We start from the raw sequence: 21,055 nt of genomic DNA, 5'->3' as shown, positions 1-21,055 counted from the left end.
CAACAAGAAACACTGATGGCTTTTAAGCAGAGGTGTAAGATTCGCATTCTGGACATCTCATTCTGGCATCTTTGTGGAAGGTGGGATCTGAAGGGGACAAGTGGAGACAGGACGTCTTGTTTGGAAACTGGCAAAAACCAAACTCACTACTATCGAGTCAATTCCGACTCATAGCGACCCCTTAGGGTTTCCAAGCCTGTAAATCTTTACAGAAGCAGGCTGCCGCATCTTTCTCCCATGGAGCCACAGGTGGTTTCAAGCCACTAACCTTTCAGTTAGCAGTCGATCACCTTTGCCCACTGTGCCACCAGGGCTGAGAGCCTGAATTGGGGTAACAGAAGTGGCAATGCAGACAGGGGAATAATTTTCTGTATTCATCAAGTACTCATGAAGACCAACTCTGTACCAAATGCTATGTCAGAAGTTAGGGTACATGGACATGAATAAGCCCCAACACTTGGTGCCTGCCCTCCAGAGATTATGGTCTAAATGGGAACTACAGATGGCCACAGATAATAAGCTAGGCTGTAAGCACCACGAGGCAAGAAACCATGTTTGCCTTTTTCTAGTCATATCCCTAGAACCTAGCATAATGGTTGGCACGTAGCAGGAGCTCTGTGTACGACATGTCTGTAAGTGATTAACTGCATGGGAGCACAGAGGAGCAGCATTCTACATACAGTATGGGTAGGCACATACTTTATCTAAAAGACCGTACGAGTCTTCACGTCTACAGCACAGACAGCATCTCCCTCCACCTTGGTACCTCCCACCTCTCCCCACCCTGACTTGTGTCTGAAGACATTTTTGGTTGTCACAACTGAGGGGAGTGCTACTGACATCTAGTGGGTAGAGGCCATGTTGTTGCTGGTTGTCATCAAGTTGATTCTGACTCACAGTGACCACGTGACAGAGTAGATCCACCCCATAGGGTTTTCTAAACTGTCAACTTTATGGGAGCAGATCGTCAGGTCTTTCTTCCATGGAGTGGCTAGGTGGGTTCGAACTGTCAACCTTTTGGTTAGCAGCTGAGTGCTTAAGCGTTGTGCAACCAGGGCTCCTGGACGCTGCTAAATATCCTGCAACGCACAAGATAGTCTCCCACAGTTAAGAATTATCTGGCCCTCAAAATCAAGCGCAGCTCCTGATAAATCTGCTCTCAAGTATAGGGGACAAAGGGAATAATGAACCGTGAAGCCAGAATGTGATGGTCATAGGCAATAAAAAGGCCTCCCCTATTTAAAACACACCCTTTAGCTTTTAGCACTAGAAGAACGGGGGAGCGGGAGGAGAAGGGCAGCTGCCTACCAACCGACCCTTCGTTATTTATGTCAAGTTGCAGCTTCTCCTTGGTATATTCTCACCATTTTCTCCAAGCTGCCCTCAGGGATGTGCTGCTCCAACATTAAAACAGACCTTGAAAGATGAGTGGGAGCTTGGATTATATAAGAAATGGTGGAGAGAGTATTCCAGGCATTTGAAACAGCAAGAGAAAGGCACAAACACAGAACACTGCAAAGCATATTTGGGTGACAGCATACATGTCAACAGAGACGAATGGGAGGACGAAGTCACAACTGGTCCCCTTTCAGAGGGCTATTAACATACAAACATCATTTAATACTCCAAATGCAATGCTGGGGTTTGGTGGAATAGCCCAGATGAGAAGAATTCACCCTTTCGTTTCCTTACAAGTAAGGACTTTAGAGAAAGGGGCAGATGGAAAAAGGAAACCCATGCAGAGGAGAGGCCTTTCTGCCTAAAATAATCACCCCCCCCCCGCCACCCCGGGGTGCAGTCTACCGTCTCCCGACACTGGTCATCATCAGCACCCCATAAACGGTGTTATCTCTCGAGCCCATTTCCCCTTTGTTCAGCAATGAGATTAGAATGTTCGCAAAGCAACCTTTTACTGGAAAACAAGTGTAACCAAAAAGCAAGCAAATGCAACAAGTAAGCATTTACAACCCTAATTTTATTTTAGTATTTTATTTAACCCAGTATATCCAAAATATTATCATTTCAACATGTAATCAGTATAAAATTTTTTTATGTTTTTATTTTTGTTGTTGAGAGTATACACAGAACACACATCAACAGTTTCTGCATGTACAATTCAGTGGCACTGATTACATTCTTTGAGCTGTGCAACCTTTCTCACCCTTAGGATCCTAATTTTAAAAGCGAATGGAAGACCAGCTTTGAGGCTCAGTTTCTGAAGCCATCCCTGGTCCTTGCCTCAACCCTAACTGGCATGGGTGCTAAATCATTCTTAGTGTCTACCTTGAGGGAGATACTGGTTGAAGCCAATTCCTGGTGATATCACTGCCTCCTAGAACTGTCTTCCTGATGTGGGTCAGTCCTTCAGGCCAAGTCACAGTGGACTTAATGTTCTACGTTCAACTTTGGGCCCCGGTGAATCCTGAGCTTTAGGGTACCCTGCACGGAGTTGGTCTAGCCACCAATTTCTTCCTTTTTGTAAGAAATCCCTCTTGCTGACATTATGATTTGCCTGGAGCATATTCCTCAGCCAGTTAGGTATCAGAGCCGCCTCTATCCTTTGATGAATAGGCTGCCTCACCTAAGCCGTGAGGTTTGGTGGTATCTTCTTTTCTCGGAGTCTGTGTAATCTGTGGTTGTTTCCTTTTCCTCGAAGCAGTTCTTCCCTCTCCTGTACTGCACGGCTCTTGGATATCAACCATTCTACTTCTCCACCCATTCACTCACCTGCAAATATCTGCAGGGTGATCAAGATAACTTGCAAGTCAATATAAGGGATCATAAAAAAGTCCAAATTGATCAAAAGTGTTCAATTGTGAGCAAGTTCCAAAAATACAATAAAATGGGGGAAGTGCAATTATATACAAAAGAATGGAAAGGGAATGGGCTCTGGAGTCAGAATTCCTGGCTCTGTTTACTTATCAGTTGAATGATCTTTGGCAAATCACTAGGCCTTTTGGAGTTTAATTCCTCACGGTATAATCTCTGTTCCCAGGGAGGAAATGGTGGCTCAAATCAGAAAACGAATGTGAAGGCTTTTCTTCAAATTAAAAATCATAAAAAACGATACCACCAAACCTCATGGCTTAAGTGAAGCAGCCTATTCATCAAAGGACAGAGGCAGCTCAAATACTGTAACATACCAACAGCAAATGGTGTTAGTCAATAGGGTTAACTCTCTCAATCCAAGACTGCATCATCAGTCAAATGTGAGTTCATCTGTTTTGTGTATAAGACTCATGCATGATGTAATCACAGAAATAAAGCCAGTCAAAATCCTATTTAACTTGTTCTGATCTGCGATAAGAGATAGCTATCTTCTAAATTAACAGGTCCTATTGGAAGTGTTTTTATTTTTTTATTGGAAGTATCTCTATTAGTAATAAACTCACAAAAAAGTAAACAAGTATTACACGAAAACCAATTTCTATCCAGTTCCAGCCAAAGACAGTACACAGCTGTGGGAGATGGGCATGGGAGGGAATGACAGGAAGGAAAAAAAAGGACAAAGTAGAAAATTACTACTTTTGATTAGGGGGAAAAAAATCAAGGAATTCATCTATTCAGTGGCAAGTCACCTTATACAAATCAGCAATGTTTCTTTCCCATTCATTTTTTGTCTTTAAATACCTGGGTTTAAAAACACTACTGCTTTACAGGTAAAAACTACTTCAAGTACTAACAAGTTTGATTTTTCAAAATAATTGCAATCAAGAGAAAAACACGTCTCCAAACTGAAGCCTCGCCGTCTGGCTCAGTGATCATGTCATACAATTGTCACTTGTGATCTAGGGATGCAAAGGGACCACAAACAGCGCATTTAAAATTGTTTTTGATTCTCTTAGCTTTTAGATATAGCTTCAAGTTTACAGGAAATACAGACGATTGAAGAGCAAGCTAAATGACACACCACGTAACAAACAAATCCAGAAGAAAGGATGTTCTGTGGGGCAATCACCAGTTGCTTCAATAAGTCAGTGCCATGAAAAAGGGAACGTCCCAGATCAAGCGGCTGACAAACTATGGCCTGGGGGCCAAATTTTACATTTCTAAGTGGCTAAAAAAATAAAAATAAAAAAATAATGCTTCATGACACATGAGAATTACAAAATATTCAAATTTCACTCCTGTAGTTTATTGCTAACCAAAAGGTTGGAGGTTCGAATCCACCCATAAGTGCTCTGGAAGAAAGGCCTGGCAATCTATTTCCAAAAAAGCAACCATGAAAAACCCTGTGGAGTACAGTTCTACTTGGACACAAATGGGCTCACCATGAGCCGGAGTCGACGCCGCAGCAACCGGTTAGAGTTTCACTGGAACACAGCCGTGTCCACTTGCCTGCATACCATCCGTGGCTGCCTTCGTATGACCACAGCATAGCTGCGAGAGGTCAGATGGCCGCACAGCCTAACATATCGGCTGCCTGACCCTTTAAAGAAAAAGTTTGTCAGCTCCTCTGCTAGAATTAAAACACTTAAGGGACAACCAGATGTGTGGCACTGGAGCGGTTCCTGTTTTAGACATGACCAGCTGTAAAAGACTAGAAAAATTTGAGTATGGCCTTGGTATTAGTTAAGATGAAATTTACTGAAATGGAAGGGTGGAGGTGGTGACTGAAAGCAGACTGCAAAAGAGTATGTTCGGTTTGGTGTCTTGGCATGCTTCAGGTCTGGAAGGAGACTGTGAGGTATCATGACTCTTGGTACTTGTAGTATTCTGGGGGCTTAGAATATGATGTATTTTTTTTCTCATTGTTGCTTGCCAGTATTTTGTATTTTCTTCTTGCATTGACATTGTTTCTAAGTGTATTTTGCAGTCTAAATTAGGATCACTGCAGTATAGGTTTTAGTATATAATAGTTGGAGCTAAAAGCATTTTTGAAAGTGGGAGAGTTTATACATGACACTCAGTTGGGGAATAGACTGTAAAAAATTCCACATAGAGAAAAAGAATGGAAATGTTAATGAGCATCAGTTGGATTGAACGCATTCTCATACTGATCATCTGGTACCACTGCAAACAAGGGGAGGCCGGGCTGCCCGGAGGGGAGATCAGAGAAGGGCGCCTGAGGCAGAGGGGTCTAGGCTAAGCGCAAACCTCCAACTATCCTGTGAAGGGGAACTCATTTTAAAACAAAAATGTACAGTGAAACCTGTGAGATGGGACTGCCTTATTTTTCCCAGTCTTGGAAATTTTCTGCCTTTGACAGGATGCAGTCTTACCACTTTCCTATAGCTCTCTATTAGTGGAAGATATTTGAGTTTTCCTTCTCTGACAGGGGTTCGTCTTATATAGGTTCCAGCTTTCAGAGGTTTTACTATAGTTGATTTGTACTTTGGAGGCTATGTAGGAGCCCTGGTGGCGTAGTGGTTAAGAGCTCAGCTGCTAAGCAAAAGGATGGCAGTTCAAATCCACCAGCTGCTCCTTGGAAACCCTGTGGGGCAGTTCTACTCTGTCCTACAGGGTCGCTGTGAGTCGGAATCTACTGGATGGCAATGAGTTTGGTTTTGGTTTGGAGGCTACGCGCAGGATGGGTTTAAGGAGACATGACTAGAGGCAGGAATTTAGTTCTATGTTACAAATATATACTTCAGAAAAACAGTTGTTCTTTCTTTGTGGGGTGTTTCATGGCTGTATCCTATCTCCTCCCTCAATTATATCACAAATTGGAGTGGAGAGGCTGAGAGACCACACACCCTGGACAGTGTCTTAAAACCTTGAGGACCTCCATAGGCTTGCCCACAACATTTCTGAGAAACCTCTTCTTGGGCACTTAATACATTCTCCCTTGCGTTTGCTTTGACTGTACATAGGTCTTACCTTTCTAGTCTGAAGACTAACTGTACTTAGAGACCGTTAGATTTATTATGGTTTTACAGTACTTAGTACAATATCTCTGGAAAAAATCCTACTTAAAATAACCCTCAGACCTAAGTCTATAATCCTATCCTCATTCCTGAGTGTCATACATTTCCAACTGCCCAGTAAACAAAACATTTCCACCTTGATGTCTTATAAAAATCTCAAATGTAACCTAACCCAAGCCAAATGGAGCTCCCTGCATCTCTGACCCATTGCCAAACCAGCCCTGCTTCCACTTTATACTTAGGTTAATATATACTATGCTCCCAAACCTGGGTCCTCTTTGGCTGCTTGCTTCCCTTCCTTCCCCCATAAACCCTCAACTGCTAAGCTGACTGTAATCATCTCTTCCATTCTCTCTCCCTTTTCCGCTGCCCTAGTTCGAGCTCTGAAATGCTTCCCTGCTTCTCCCACCTTTCCACCCGTTAAGCTACCAGAATTGCCTTAATAAAGCAGAGATGTGATCACGGTCATTTCCCACCTTCAAGTGACTGGAAACTCTATAAACACAAGGATTATACCCAGTTTTACCCACTGCTGTAAGGGGGCCCTGGTGGTGCAATGGTTAAGCATTCGGCTGCTAACTGAAAGGCTGGTGGTTCTAACTTACTCAGCAGCTCTGGGGGAGAAGGGCCTGGCAACCTGCTCCCTGTAAAGACTGAAAAAAAAAAAAAACCACTGTCGTTGATTCAGACCTTAGCAACCCTATAGGACAGAGTAGAACTGCCCCATAGGATTCCCAAGACTGTAATCCTTACGGAGGCAGACCACCACATCTTCCTCCTGAGGAGCAGCTGGTGGGTTATAGCCTAGAAAATTCTAGGGGGGCAGTTCTACTCTGTCACATGGGGTCGCTATGAGTCTAAAATTGACTCCACGGCACAACAACAACCCACTGCTGTATCCAAAGAGCCCAGTCCAGTTCCTGGCACATAACTGGCACTGAATAACTTAGTGAATGAATTAAAAAAAAATTGCCATCCATTCCAATTCACAGCGACCTTATAGGACAGAGTGCAAGTGCCCCATAGGATTTCCAAGGAGCTGGCTGGTGGATTCAAACTTTTGGTTAGCAGCCACGTTCTTAACCATTGAGCCACCGGGGCTCTTAGTGAATGAATGCTCCATGTCAAAGACCCTCAATGCAGCTCCACTCTATATACAGTAAAACTCCTCAGTGAGACAAATTACCCTTTCACTCCTAGTTCTCACAACGTCCTCCAGATTCCCCAAGTGCCTCGTATAAAATATTTGTAGCCCTCTACCTCCCTATCACATTCCCTCTCTTGTTCCACGATGCTGAATGGATTACCGCACTTGCCAAGAACAGGATTTCCCCCCATTTGTGTTCTCCAGTTTCTCCCCAACATGATGATGGCAAGGACATTAGGGCCCGGGTCTTTGTGCCCTGTGCTCCTAGGCCGGCGTCAGGCTCACCGGAGGCATTCAGTTACTGTGACATGAAGGAACGAATTACTGTAATGCACCGAACGGCCCCCTCGCAGTCGTCATCTTTTGGGCCACGGAGAAAGGGTAGGGAGGTGCACGTGAGATACATCCTTTTTTCTTCTTACTGAATGTAACACGCATGTAGAAGGGAGCATAAATCATAATTGTACAGCTTGTGAATTTTCATAAGCACACTCGTGAAACCAAGCACCCAGATCCAGAGCCAGCACACAGATGCCACCCCGCACCCTCTTCCATCGAGTGGCCCTTTCGACCCTCAAAAAGCCCGGAAGCTCAAATTCTACGCCCTCTAGCTGCGGTGAGCGAAGCCAGGGCGGGACACAAAGGTACCGGTACCGGGAAACAACACGTCTTACCGACGAACTTGAAGCGACTCATGCCTGCTGCCCCGGCTCGTCCCCGGCGGAAGCGGAAGTGGCCGCCGATCGCCCTGCCCTTCCGGTCTCCCCGCCCCGCCCCTCCGGCTACAGAGAGGCCTCGGGTTTCCCGGGAGCCCTCGCGGCAGCGGAAGGTGAGCCCGCCGTCATGGCGTTGTCCGGCTCGGCTGCTTACCTGACGCACCAGCAGAAGGTGTTACGGCTTTATAAGCGGGCGCTGCGCCACCTCGAGTCTTGGGTCTTCCACAGGTGGGAGAGGGGAACCCTGGCCTGGGGAGGGGATTCTGAGGACGCTAAGAAGCCCCGGGGGACCGGGCGGCCAAGGACTCCGGGACGGAATGAGCAGGCCGCGACTAGCCCCACGTAGCTCGCCCTTAGACCCGGGTTCGAATCCAGGCTTCGTCTCCTATAGCTGCGAGACCTTGGAAGAGTTGACATGTCAACATGATTCTCTTCCCTCTCTCCATCTGAGACTAGTCTTAGAACATAGAGATTTTCGTGACCGAGATACATTGGCGTAGTGGTTAAAAGCTACGGCTGCTAACCAATAGGTCGGCAGTTTGAATCCACCAGGTGCTCCGTGAAAACTCTGTGGGGCAGTTCTACTCTGTCCTGTAGGGTCGCTATGAGTTGGAATTGACTCGAAGGCAACGAGTTTGGTTTTTGTTTTTTTTAGATACATTGCAAGGTGGGGTGACAACCCAAGGTGTGTCAATGCCAGGTCTCCATTCCCTTGTCAGAATCCTAAAAGCTATGCCAGCGGAAGAGCTTCTGAGAAGAACTTCCAATGAGGGAAAACTGGGGAGGCCTGGAAGAGGTGCAGATTGCATATTTGTAATTGGGAAGTAATCGGCATACATCTCTTTGCTAGGCAGGAAGATGGTACAGGTGTAGGATTGTTAGCTTCTTCCCTGAGTTTTCCTTCATTCGACAGAATTTGTAATTCAGGTTCTGTGCTGAATGCTGAACAAATAAAGGTCAATCTGCTTTCCAGGCTGCGGCGGTTTTTGTATTAGTGAGAAAGGTGGACACATAAACATAGATAACATAGAGAATTACCAACCTTACGGGGATGAGGGAAACCCTGGTGGCGTAGTGGTTAAGAGCTACAGCTGCTAACCAAAAGACTGGCAGTTCGAAGTCTCCAGGCGCTCCTTGGAAACCCTATGGGGCAGTTTTCCTCTGTCCTATAGAGTCGCTGTGAGTCAGAATCAACTTGATGGCAATGGGTTTGGTTTTTTTTTTTTAATAGAGATGGAGGAAGTAGAACCATCAGGAATTTAGGTAATGCTGAATTACAGCTGTGAATATTGAGTCCAAAATCATGGAAGAAATGATAGGAGTAGCTGCTGTGACGATGGAATCCCTGAGTGGTGCAAACTGTTAAGCGCTCAACTGTAAGCTGAAAGGTTGGCAATTCAAACCCACCCAGAGGTGCCTAGGAAGACAGGCCTGGCAGGATCTGCTTCCAAAAGGTCACAGCCTTGAAAACTCTATCCAGCAGTTGTACTCTGCACACATGGGGTTGCCATGAGTCAGTGTGGACTCAGCAGCAAATAACAACTTTGACAACACCGACTCGGTGTTTTTAGCCTCACTGACATCCTTTCTCAGTCCTTGCGTGGTTTTCTTCCTCCATTTGCCCTCATGGCTGTTTGTTCTCCATGGTTCCGTGCTAGGCCTTCTGTTAATTGCTTTGTGTACTTTGGACAGGTTCGTTCAATGCCAAGACTTGAGTTACCACCTATGCTCATCTGTCTGTCTCTAGAGCTCTGTATCCAATTGTTTGTTCGATCATTTACAGATCTCTGAAACTCAGGTTTTCTAAATTCTTTAAAACCAAATTCATTCTTTTTTCACTACGCAGTGGTTAAGCGCTTGGCTGCTAACTGAAAGGTTAGCTGTTTGAATCCACCAGCTGCTCTGCAGGAGAAGGATGTGGCAGTCTGGTTCCGTAAAGATTACAATCTGGAAAACCCTATGGGGCAGTTCTACTCTGTCCTGTAGGGTCGCTATGAGTGGGAATCAACTCGACAGCAGTGGGTTTGGTTTTTAGTTTTAGTCTAAGGAAAGGCTTGAAATCTTTTCAATGATTTAAAAGGTGCACGTGCAGCAAGTGAAGATAATTGCGATGAAGGGTTTGTTGCCAGGGGTTGGTCCAGTCATTTCAAAGTGAGGGCAAATTTACGTAACATTGAAGGGCAAGTGCCAGTTGTCTGTAAGATGGACATTCTTAACCCTGGGAATGCCTGTACTGGCAATTGAGTCACTCACTTGAAACCTCAGAATTGCCCTCAAGTACTCCTTATTTACCCTCTGCCAGTAACACACAGCCTCTTATACTGTGTGTTAGACACTGATTTTTGTAAATTCTCTCTCCAAAATAATAATATTAGTAGCTGACATTATTGACCATTTACGATGAGCCAGACACTGTCTGAAGTATTTGTTTTAACTCATTGAGTTTACAATAACCTTAAAATATACTGTTATTAACACTATAGAGGAGAACGTCAGGGCTTAGAGACAGTAACTTGCCCCAGATTACAAAGCTGGTAAGAGGCAGAGCTACGGTGCAAGCCCAGGCGGTTTGACTGAAGAGCCTACTCTCACCACTTGTCTAAATGTCTCCTGTCCATCATCATCATGGCTGCCCTCATCATTAGTGGCCTGGATTACCGCTGGGTCCTCCTAACTGATGGCTGCCCATGGTTTCTTCTAGAACCTGACCATAACTTCCCTGAGGTTGTTCAGCTGGTGTCAGAGTCAGGATTCAACCCCGGCCTGTCTCATTTGAGCAGTACTGTTTCCACCATGTGGCACCTCCCTCCTTACTCATCTTCATATCTCCAGAATTTAGCACAGTGCCTAGCACAAGGTAGGAGGAGATTCAGTAAGTTATCATTTAATGAGTGTTGAACAGTTCTACACAGGCTGTAGGTTTTGTCTTTTGCTAATTCTCCTTCTCATTTTTAGTTTAGATCATCATTCCTTTTTTGAAGGAGAGAGGGTGCATCTGCTGATGTTTAGGGGGCTGCAAAGAAGCAGTCATAACGTGGCTACTACTCCAGGGTCAGGGAAGGTGGTGGGAAGTTACACAACATCCAGAAGGCTTTGGTGGCAGTACAGTCGGCCAGTAATACTGCCTAGTCAAGTAGATAACCTTTCTAATCTCCAAAATCATTTTGGTTTAAGGGATAAATACCGGTACTTTGCTTGTTTGATGAGAGCCCGGTTTGACGAGCATAAGAATGAAAAGAATATGGTGAAGGCCACGCAGCTGCTGAAGGAGGCGGAGGAGGAATTCTGGCAGTGTCAGCACCCACAGCCATATATCTTCCCCGATTCTCCTGGGGGCACCTGCTATGAGAGATACGTGTGCTACAAGGTAGGTGAGGGTTACGGTGGCCGGCGATTGCCGTCTAAGAGCAGACTTTGTTTCTCCAGCCCCAAACCTCAGCCTTACAAACTGCTTCCCCTTTTAGGGGCAGCTGGGCAATTTCTTGCTTGAGAGCTGTAGCTACTCTTTTTTAGTTGTCAGTTTTCTTTCTCTCTTAGATGTCTTTAAGACTTTTTTTCTAAATTCAGCTCCAAAGTCTTACAGTATCCTTTTTGGCAAAGCATAGCACTAAGTTACTTGGTAAATAACATTTCTGTACCTTTAACCACTTTGGATTGGTGCTTAGCATTCTGGAGGGTTTTTAAGTAACACTTGCAATAACCTGAAGTCCCTCTGGCTATTCAGAGAATGCAGGCCAGGGAGGAACGCCGCCATTATTGCTGTTTTCCAGCCACAGCTCCTTACTCTCAGGCATTCTCCTTTGTCCTTGGTTTCTTGTTTGTCAACTCTACCATTAATTGATTGGTGTCAGAGACAGCCTGGTACTTGCCATGATTGTCAAAGCGCACCTTGATTTTTGCCTTCTGTCTCCCGAGCAGGCCCTGTCTGTGACATTGTAAGTGAATGACGCTGTGGTTTCCTGTCCTGGCAGGTCCCTGAGTGGTGCTTAGACGACTGGCATCCTTCTGAGAAGGCGATGTACCCAGATTACTTTGCCAAGAGAGAGCAGTGGAAGAAACTGCGCATGGAGAGCTGGGAGCGGGAGGTGAGTCTGGCTAGCATTTTGCCATGTTGAGAAGACACAAGAGGTAAAGGAGGAACGTTTCTGAGATGAGGGCGTGGGATCCCGAGGGGATCTTATTTCGGTTAGCAGTTTTGGTGACAGAAAGATGACAGATTTCTGTGTGATGCCTTCTTTTTTCTTGGTGAAATAAATGTTGAGAAGTAGGTTAGGTGCAGCATGTTGGGGGAATATGGAAAAGGTGTGATCCCCGTGGGGAGAGGAGGAGCTTACTGGAGAGTAGGAGGCTTGTCAGGAGGTGGTGAAGGCCCATTTGAAGTTAGAAACTGTTATGACAACAATTTGGTTCAGTGTTGCCCCCCCCCCCCTTTAGCAATACTAAGCTACACAGGTGCAGGTAGAAGGTAGGTGGCGTGGTTTGCCCATTGTGCACAGAGAGTGGCAAGGGACTCATTATTGAAAAGGGAATGATTGTCATGATGGAATGAATCCAAGCTGGATAAAGAAGGGAAGTGAAGACAGTGGAGACTGATGGGGAGAGAGCAGGTCGAGTGGGTGGGAGATCAGTGGATTTGTTGTCTATGAAATTTCAAGAATTATTTTCAAGGGGGCATTTGAGCAAGTGAGCTGGAAGGGGAGGTGGTGGTTGCATGGTGGGACATTGGAATTCGTGATTTTGAAAGATGTGCTGGTTCTGGTGATAAGGTCCAGGTGGTTGAGTGTTGGAAATCCTTGGACAAGGTGGAGTGGAAGGAATGTCGTTGTGGCCAAGGAGGGCAGTGTTTTATAAGAAGTGTCCCAGCATTTAGAAGTTGGAGGTATATATTTGAGTAGCACATTCATCTGCAGCAATCACCATGGTAACTCAGCACACGTGTTTGGAGGTCCAGGTCAGCCACAACACAGAACTGACTTTTCCAGAGGGAGTTTCAGAAAACTCTGGAACTCCCTCTGGAAAAGGGGACTTGGAAGTGAGTCTCTTCCATCCCCTCTGTTCCGAGAGCCTTATGTTAATCATGGAGATCTCTAGAACGGGGGCAGTTGGGAGCACTAGAAAGGACTGAGTACATATTTTAAATAGGATTTCATGTTATTTCTCATTTTGGTTGCTGTTTGGGGACCTTTGAAGTCAGCATGCCAGTATACGAACCAAGGTTTTTTTAATGGTGCTTTCGGAGAGCACTTAGCTGAGATTGTTATTGTTGTTAGGTGCTGTCGAGCCGGTTCTGTGTTTTTCTAGAGACAGGTGTGGGCCATGACAAGTGGAATTGGATGGTGATTGCCATGGTTTTGCTTAATGAATAAAAGGGGAAGGGGAGTTTGTTTTCAGCTTTGCCATTTTAAGAATAGAAAAATGTTTTAACAAGTTTTTCTATCTGAATAAAAACGTAGGTACGAAAAATGCAGGTATGTATAAACACATTTCATTAGTGAGGATCAGATAGTACGTAATATGAGACAGAGTAGACCCTTTTCACTGTAGCAGGCAGATTTTACAAAGAATTAGACTCCTTTTGCAATTGTTTCTTCCCCATCTCCTTCTAGGTTAAGCAGCTGCAGGAGGAAACCCCACCTGGTGGTCCTAAGACTGAAGCTTTGCCTCCTGCTCGAAAGGCAGGTGATTTGCCTCCACTATGGTGGCACATTGTGACCAGGCCCCGGGAGTATCCCATGTAAAGAGAGAGGAAGACACCTCGCTGTTCACGTTTGCAAGTGAAATCAGTTACAGACTGTATGCACTTGCCCTAATAAAAATAACCAAACATGGTCCGGTATGACTGATGTCTTCTGTCTGAGGATTAACGTGATGCCAAGTTATTGTGCCATTGTCATTGTACACATAAAGAAGATGGTGTGTAGTCATTCAAGCAGTGTGTGCCTTTCTTCCTCAACAAATTGTTTGATGTTATCGGTAAAGAAAAATTGCAGCAGAATCAGACTCTGACTGGCTTGGAAGACTGAGGTGAACAAACTGTAGGCTGTCAGGATTGGGAGGAATACAAAGCAGAGAAAGTATGTTAATTCTGAAGATTTAAAATACAGAGAAGCCTGTGAGAGCCGGAACTGCCTAGAACTACCTCGTTTTTCCAGTCCCAAAAGTTTCCTGACTTTGACAGGATGCGGTCTTACAGCTTTTCTATCTCTATTAGTGGAAGATAGTTTTCCTCCTCTGACATGTTTCTGCCTTACATAGGTTCTGGCTTTTGCTGGTTTTACTGTACCTTTGTGCTATTTTAAATCTTCAGTCTATCAAAATTTTTGGTCAAGATTCCACTAGTGAAATTTAATTCTTATTAAAGGACAGCTCTCCTTAAGTAGCACATATTCGGTGAAAAGCATAGGGTTTATGGAGTCTCAGGTGAAGGTCTGATGGCCAAGGTTAAAGGGTCCAGGCTGGGATGAAACAGGTTTGTGACTTATTTTGGATGCAGTTTTCCCCTTGGGAGCCCTGGTGGTGCAGTGGTAAAGAGCTCAGGCTGCTAACCAAAAGGGTGGCAGTTGGAATCTATCAGCTGCTCCTTGGAAACCCTATGGGGTAGTTCTGTCTCCCATAAGGTTGCCGTGAGTCAGAATCAACTCGACAGCAGTGGGTGTGGGTTCCCCCCTCTTGCTTTTTTACTGTAGTTTGGGTTGTCTGAAGACTAAAAGGTGAGTGTCATGGATTGAGCTGTGTCCCCCCAAAATATGTGTCAACTTACACCATGATTCCCGGTGTTGTGGTGTTGCCCTCCATTTTGTGATTGATATTATTTTCCTGTGTGTTGTTAAGTTGCCGGTGGTTCATGATGCAAGATTAAATTATGTTAAGGAGGATTAGGGTGGGATGGAACACCCTTACTAAGTTCACATCCCTGAGCCAGTGTAAAGGGAGTTTGCCTGGAGTGTGGTCTGTACTACTTTTTATGAGAGATATAGGGAAGCGAGCAGAGTGGGCGACCTCATACCACCAAGAAAGCAGCGCTGGGAGCAAAGCTTGCCCTGGGACCCAGACAAGCTTTTAGTCCGGGGGAAGACTGATGAAAAGGACCTTCCTCCAGAGCCAATGCCTGGAATTTGGACTCGTAACCTACTAGACTGAGAACTTTTCTTTGTTACAGCCATCCACTTGTGGTATTTCTGTTACAGCAGCACTAGGTAACTAAGACAGTGAGGGTATGACAGAACTCTTAAGTGTTCGTTGAGGTTTCTTTAAAAGGTAATGTGATTTTTAAAACTCAATCAGAAACACCTCTTCGTTCCAGGTAACTCGCTGGAACTGTTTTCAGAGAATCAGTTCAGGCAACTAGTGTTCTTCGAGTTCATAACCATCACAGAAATAATGTTCTGTCTCTGCCAAGAGAGGAATCTGAAGTTCACTTTAGTTTCAGTCCACCTTCTAACATTTGGCTAAGACCTCAGAGAATTTTAATAAGACTTGAAAATATAGGACTTGTTTTCTTTTTTCCTAGTGGTTCTTTATTTATAATGTAGGCTGAAGCAATTGTTACAATGTAGAAGGGAGACACATTACACAATTGTTATTTATACAAGTTTGGAACAAAAAACTGCACAGGGAGAGGTCAACTCTCAGTACAAACTAGCAACTAAACCACAATAATTTACCTTTAGAAACCATTTATTTTTAGCTGTGACACTGCTTTTACAATATGCAAAAACACAAACAGAACTACCCAAGGTGTTTTGTCACATCCTTTCTACATGGAATTTGGCAACATTTTATATTAAATTTATTCAGATTATACTAACGTTTAAAAACTAAACAAGTGAAAAGCTGTACCCAAGTACAGTTACATCCATTTATTCCAAAGGTTTAAAATACCACTTTTATCTATTGTCGTTACCTTGCAGTGATCTCTGTGTCTGCAAAAACCATCCCGAGCATCATCTGCACAGCGCATCAGCTGCTTTTAGTCGTCAAGATTGGTGGGCTAAACCACAGGCACTACTATCGCTTATATTCCGTAAAAGGAGCTTGTTTTTCAAAGAAAAAGAAGCTTAAGTAGTTTCTAATAATCATGCCTTTGCTTTAAAGCCATAACATAAAATGTCCTTGAGCAGTCCCAGCAAGTGTTCATGTTAATAGAAGGAACGATGACTGTACAGGTATGTTATTCTCACATCCAGTGGTTAGGTATTAAAGCATAAGATTATGTAATTGAAGATCAGAGCCAACAGACAGCTGCAGAGTCTCTGGGGCTCACCAAGATTTGAGCACTAAGATTACAAATGGGCACTTTCATAGGACCTGACTATGCTAACACTGTCATCTTCAAATGTGATTGATCCCTTTAAGTCTACAAATCTCTGTTGGCTTTAGGAGATGGATACTATAACAAACAAGTTTCATTTTAAGAAGACAAGACATAAATCCATTCCAAAAACCATTTTGACCTAGAATACCAAAAAAGGGACCGTCAGATTCCCAGTGACGATAAATTCTCTCGTCACTGTTTAGTATAAAGCCAACTAACTGATTTCTTTAAAAGAAGAGAAGAAAAACAAGCCCCCAGATTGTTAAACACATTGGCAAGTTGCTAGACTCCAAGCTGGTTACCCCTGTAAAATCCACTCGAGTTTTTTCAAAATATTTGGGCTTTTCAACGTGCCCAGCCTGCTGGGCACAGTTAAGTAAAAGGCATTTGCTGTATCTAAGAATTCCCTGCTATCGTTTTAAAATGTTTTCACATTTTTTAAAACTGCCTTACTTTTTTGGATGTATTTGGATTCAATAAAAGCGAGTACAAGAGTAAAGAAACTAAAGTGGGGGATTCTACGTCTACCCAGTGGCAGCAGCATGCACGGGACTGGAGGTGGGTGCTGTGTGCAGTCAGGAATCGTGGGAGAAAGAAGTCCTTATAACACCCTACAGAAACAGACACTGCAATCCAGTATGGCTTATTCGGATGCAATTACCATGAAGCTACTAGAAATTCAACCTACGAGGCTACTCTTAAATGTAACAGGATCGGCTATGTTGCCAGCGTGTCCCTCCACGGCCCTCCCCCCAGTCCCAACCGTCTACCATTTCTAGATTTACTTTATTCTGAATATTGCTCATCAGTAGTTCCTCCTGCCTCTCTGACCCAGAACAGAGTATATTTAAATGAGGGTTTTTTTTTCCCCTTATCCATTTTGTTTGTACAGTAAAATAACTTGAATTCGCTTCTAAGCCAGACTATTACGATGCATCTACAAAAGCTTGCGGTAAAAGAAAGGAAAAAAGGATTGAAAGAGAAGAGTACAGTAATCCTCTTGCTGAAGTTAACTACTTTGTGGTTCCCCTGTCCCAACCCCCCCTTATGCATTTAAAATTTTACAAAGACTTATAAAAAAGTTAAATGGAATTTGGCACCTTCAGAAAAATCAAAAGGGAAAACTAAGATTAAAATGTGCAGAAAGAAAACTCAATATTTACAAATTAAAAGATCAAGATTATGTCAGTTACATATGTTGCTTTCCATTTTTATCTAAAGGTGTGGAGTATTTTGAAAAAAGCTGTATTCTGAATTGCCTACAAAATCTTTTGTTGGGTTACAGACTGGAATGGATCAAGACAAATTAGGTGTTATTAATTAGACAGTTTGTTCCCCAACCCTCCGCCCCCCACCCCGGCAGCATTTCTGGTGAGCCTAAGAGAGCCTAGGAGAGGCGAGGGGCCGAGCGGTCATTGGTCATGGTCTTCTTCAGCTTCACGCCCCTTCGGATGGCGTTCAGCATGTCTTCTCCTTGTGGGGTGTCTCGAGGGCTCAGGTCTGCAGGCTCATTCTCTGGAATCTGGCCTGGGGAGGCCGTGGCACTTGAGGGCTCCCGTTCCTGGTCTTCGGCCTCGCTTTCTGGAATCGCCTGTCTGTGCTCCTCAGGAATACTCGACTTTGGGCCTGGAAGTGGAGGGTTGACAGACGCCTGGCCGCTCCACGTGGAGGAGGGCATGCTGGTGACACCCTGGGGGCTCTCCCCCACAGATGGTGACTCAGGGCTGTGCTCACCCCGCTCCTCTGGCCCATCCGGAGGGGCTGGCAGCACCCCGCGGAGGTCTGGGACGGTTGGGGTCTTCACAGGGATTACGGGGGTCTTGATGGGGATGGGACCAGCTCCGATGGTTCCGCGGCGGACGGAAGGCTTGGTGGAAGGGGTCCGGCGGATGGTTGCAACACCCGGGGTGACCACAGCAGGTCCAAGGGTGGTGGGGAGGCCAGCGGTGGAGGCCGGGCGCTTGGCTTGGAACATCCGTCGGTAGGACTGGCTGATGTCGCTATTCCTTGGGATGGTGGAGGATTTGTCAAACTCCTGCTGATCAGCTTCCTGGTCTCCACTTACAGAGAAATAATCGTAATCTGAAACTGATGATAGGTTTTGATTAGAAATATCCAAAGCTGCAGCTTTACTTTCAGATTCTTTTGTGTTAAGGGCAAACAGCCCAAGCAAACCAAAACCAAACCCGTTGCCATCCAGTCAATTCCGACTGGAAGAGCCCAAGAGGCAGGGGATTTCACCCACATTCTCATTCCAAGCCCACCCTCGATTTCTGTGCAAGCCTTAGAAAGGCCTCCCCAAGGAAGAGGTCCCTAGCAGGATCTTTGCTCTGCTCACTGATCTACCCCCAGCACCTAGAACAGTGCTGCACATAGGAGGCCCTCAAATACCGGTGAGCATGCAGATGGTAAAAGTGCCTGGCTCCAGCAGACCTATTTCTGAGATTCTCTGGGCGGAGAAAGGGGGATGAAAAAGACATTCTACAGACCCTCCAGTCCAGAATTCGACATGAGAAACAAACTCAATCAGCCTCTCAGGGGCCTGATAATTAATTGGTGAGGCAAAGGCTAGAAAAAGAAAAGGAACTCCTGGCAAGAAATAAATGCAACCTATGAAAATAGATTCTGTCAGCAACCCGTGCTTACCTGCTCAGCATAATGCCGACCCCACGGCAGAAGGAAGAAGCTTCCGGATTAAACATCTAAGACCAACGTTCTCAACAGCAGCATTAGTGACGTGCTGGGTTGGAGAATTCTTTGTTGTGGGGGCTATCTTGTACACTGTAGGATGTTTAGTAGCATCCCTGGTCTCTACACGCTAGATACCACGAACAACCCTCTCCCCTCCAGCTGTGACAACCAAATTGTCTCCAGGGGGAGCACAATCACACACACACACACACCCTGTTGAAACAACTATCTTAGCGTTTTTGATGAATTACAAATAGCTTTTGGTCAACTGTAAGATCTAATCCAGCTGTTAGATCTTCATCTTGCCTGGCTTGTGTGTGTATTGGGGATGAGGTCGAGGGAGGCCGGTTCGACAGAAGATTTGGTTGGAATAGGTAAGAGCTTGAGCTTTGGACACTAACAGACCTTAGGTTCCAACTCCAGCTCTGCTACTTATTTATTGCACGAATTTGGGCAAGTTACTGAGCCTCAGTTTCCCCATGTGTAAGATGGGAGATAAAAAATATTTATCCCATAAGTGGTTGTGAAGATTAAATAGGATAATAAAAATAAAGTGCTTGGTACAACCTGCTAAAAAATAATGAAGCTATGGTCATTAACAGCATGTATCTCAGTTCAAATCCAGGACCACCATATATCCTGATGGTGGGAAAGGAGAAAAGTTGCTTAAGTCCAGGTCACCTCCTGATACTGCAACACCTGACAACTACAGATAAATTCTTCAAAGGACCCCCAGATGGCGCAAAGAATTCTGAAGTCCATCTGCCAGCCAGGGCTTAGGCTGTGATTAAAATGCACTGTCTGCATTATGCTGAGTGAAATAAGTCAGTCACAAAAGGACAGAGAGTGTATGATCGCACTTAAATAAAATAGGCCAATGTATGGTGGCACAGTGATTAAGGGCTCAGCTACTAACCAAAAGGTCGACACTTCAAATCCACCAGCCGCTCCTTGGAAGCCCTATGGGGCAGTTCTATTCTGTCCTATAGGGTCGCTATGAGTCGGAATCAACTCAACAGCAATGAGTTTTTTTGTTTGTTTGTTTAGAGAGACCAAAGCTTATTAGTAGTTTCCAGGGTTGGCAGGAAGGGAGAGAGAAGAAGCCACTGCTTAGGGGCACTAAGGTTCTCTTAATGGTGGTGGAGTAACTGGGAAAAGGAGAGCCGTGATGGTTGCCTGACATGGTGAACATAAATCCATGTCACTGCATTGTACATGTAAAAACTGCTAGATTGGCAAATGTTTTTGTTATATATTATTTTTACTACAATTTTTTTAAAAGTTAAAAATTTTAAAAATAAAAATATTTTAATAATAAAAATCAATAAATATGAATGAATGAAAATATAATTTTTAAAAATAAATAAAATGCCCTGACAATTTGGTCACCTCCCTGCAGGGAGGACCACCCCTCCTCCTCAGCTGGTGCTGCTCAGAAAGCCCAACTGTGACCCCCAAGCGGCCACCTACCTTGGGAGGGGATGGTATCCTCCGAGCAGCACGGGGTGGTCGTCTGGGTGCTGTAGCCACTGGAGCACTGCAGTGAGTCCCGGCTGCTCCTCTGTGTGTCCAGCTGGAGGCCCCGTGTCAGGGCCAGGGCCAGTTCCTCACAGGCCTCCATCTCCTCACCAGGCTGCAGGTTAGAGGAAAGAGAGAGGCACAGACAAGCCACCAGGGCCATGAAATCCCCCGTCTGGTATCCCAGAGTCTTTCCACACCCCTCTTCTGGTGGGACCTCAACATCCTGCTCCCATGAACACTACACATCTGTGGGCCCTCGAGGCTATTGACCTGCTTGGGTCCCACCAGGCTCTAGAGAGTTCTATGTGTCTGACTGCCACACAAGGCTGTTTGTTCCCCATGGGTCTTCTAAATGCTATAGAGCAAGGAGTAGAATAGATGGAGCCCAGCTCCCTCCCACTGCAAGGCCCAACCACCAGCCAGACCTAATTAGGTCCAACCAGCTACAGAAAACAAGAGCGTCACCCTGTTGGCAGCTGACACGGTCATGCTCCGTGGCCTCTGGGCCTCCTCGGTGGCTGCAGGTGCGCCACCTGTGGCAGCGGGTCCTCCTCCGGGGGGCTCTGGCTCCCGCTTCTCTTTGCGGCGCTGCAGGGTGTTCACCAGAGGCTGGTCATAGGGCCCAGGCTTAGCCCAGTCCTAAGTAGAACAGTGGGGTCAGGGAGGCCAGGAGGGGCCGGGGCCTCTGTCTCTGTGGAGGGCTGCAGCTCCCCTCTAGACTGCCCACAGAGCACAGCTGGTCCCCTTAGGGGAAAGCCTAGCCTGGGGCAAGCCTGCAGCCCCTTCTCTATGGCCTCAC

General features: G+C 45.3%; 3 protein-coding genes across 9 annotated transcripts in view; 1 reads left to right on the top strand and 2 right to left on the bottom strand.

Annotated features, from left to right (window-relative positions):
- TATDN1 (TatD DNase domain containing 1) overlaps nt 1-7,739 on the bottom strand; it is a 34,607-nt gene extending 26,868 nt beyond the window's left edge. For both annotated transcript variants that reach the window (XM_049854350.1, XM_049854349.1), the window contains exon 1: nt 7,689-7,739. In XM_049854350.1, the coding sequence (XP_049710307.1) occupies nt 7,689-7,710 (22 nt within the window). In that variant the 5' untranslated portion in view covers nt 7,711-7,739. The remainder of the gene's footprint in view (nt 1-7,688) is intronic.
- Nucleotides 7,740-7,809: 70 nt separating this feature from the next.
- Nucleotides 7,810-13,559, top strand: NDUFB9 (NADH:ubiquinone oxidoreductase subunit B9). Its single transcript, XM_049854356.1, has 4 exons — nt 7,810-7,958; nt 10,905-11,097; nt 11,702-11,815; nt 13,337-13,559. The coding sequence occupies exons 1-4, from the start codon at nt 7,858-7,860 to the stop codon at nt 13,466-13,468; spliced, it is 540 nt and encodes a 179-aa protein (XP_049710313.1). The 5' UTR covers nt 7,810-7,857; the 3' UTR covers nt 13,469-13,559.
- A 1,670-nt stretch (nt 13,560-15,229) lies between these two features.
- Nucleotides 15,230-21,055, bottom strand: part of MTSS1 (MTSS I-BAR domain containing 1) — a 193,505-nt gene continuing 187,679 nt past the window's right edge. For all 6 annotated transcript variants that reach the window (XM_049854338.1, XM_049854337.1, XM_049854339.1 and 3 more), the window contains 3 exons: nt 20,722-20,895; nt 20,206-20,368; nt 15,230-18,132 (listed from right to left, as the gene is read on the bottom strand). In XM_049854338.1, coding sequence (XP_049710295.1) covers nt 17,432-18,132; nt 20,206-20,368; nt 20,722-20,895 — 1,038 coding nt within the window. In that variant the 3' untranslated portion in view covers nt 15,230-17,431. The remainder of the gene's footprint in view (nt 18,133-20,205; nt 20,369-20,721; nt 20,896-21,055) is intronic.

Source organism: Elephas maximus, chromosome 15 (genome assembly GCF_024166365.1).
Source record: "Elephas maximus indicus isolate mEleMax1 chromosome 15, mEleMax1 primary haplotype, whole genome shotgun sequence".
Lineage (NCBI taxonomy): Eukaryota > Metazoa > Chordata > Mammalia > Proboscidea > Elephantidae > Elephas > Elephas maximus.
Note: the sequence above shows the minus strand (reverse complement) of the source record. Positions and strands in the feature narration are given on the sequence as shown.

What these genes read in the sequence shown, in the direction of transcription:
- NDUFB9 (XM_049854356.1), top strand. Translation starts at nt 7,858, where the DNA reads ATGGCGTTGTCCGGCTCGGCTGCTTACCTGACGCACCAGCAGAAGGTG. An exon ending in GAGTCTTGGGTCTTCCACAG is followed by an intron (nt 7,959 to 10,904) that starts GTGGGAGAGGGG and finishes TTTTGGTTTAAG; the next exon opens with GGATAAATACCGGTACTTTG. An exon ending in AGAGATACGTGTGCTACAAG is followed by an intron (nt 11,098 to 11,701) that starts GTAGGTGAGGGT and finishes CTGTCCTGGCAG; the next exon opens with GTCCCTGAGTGGTGCTTAGA.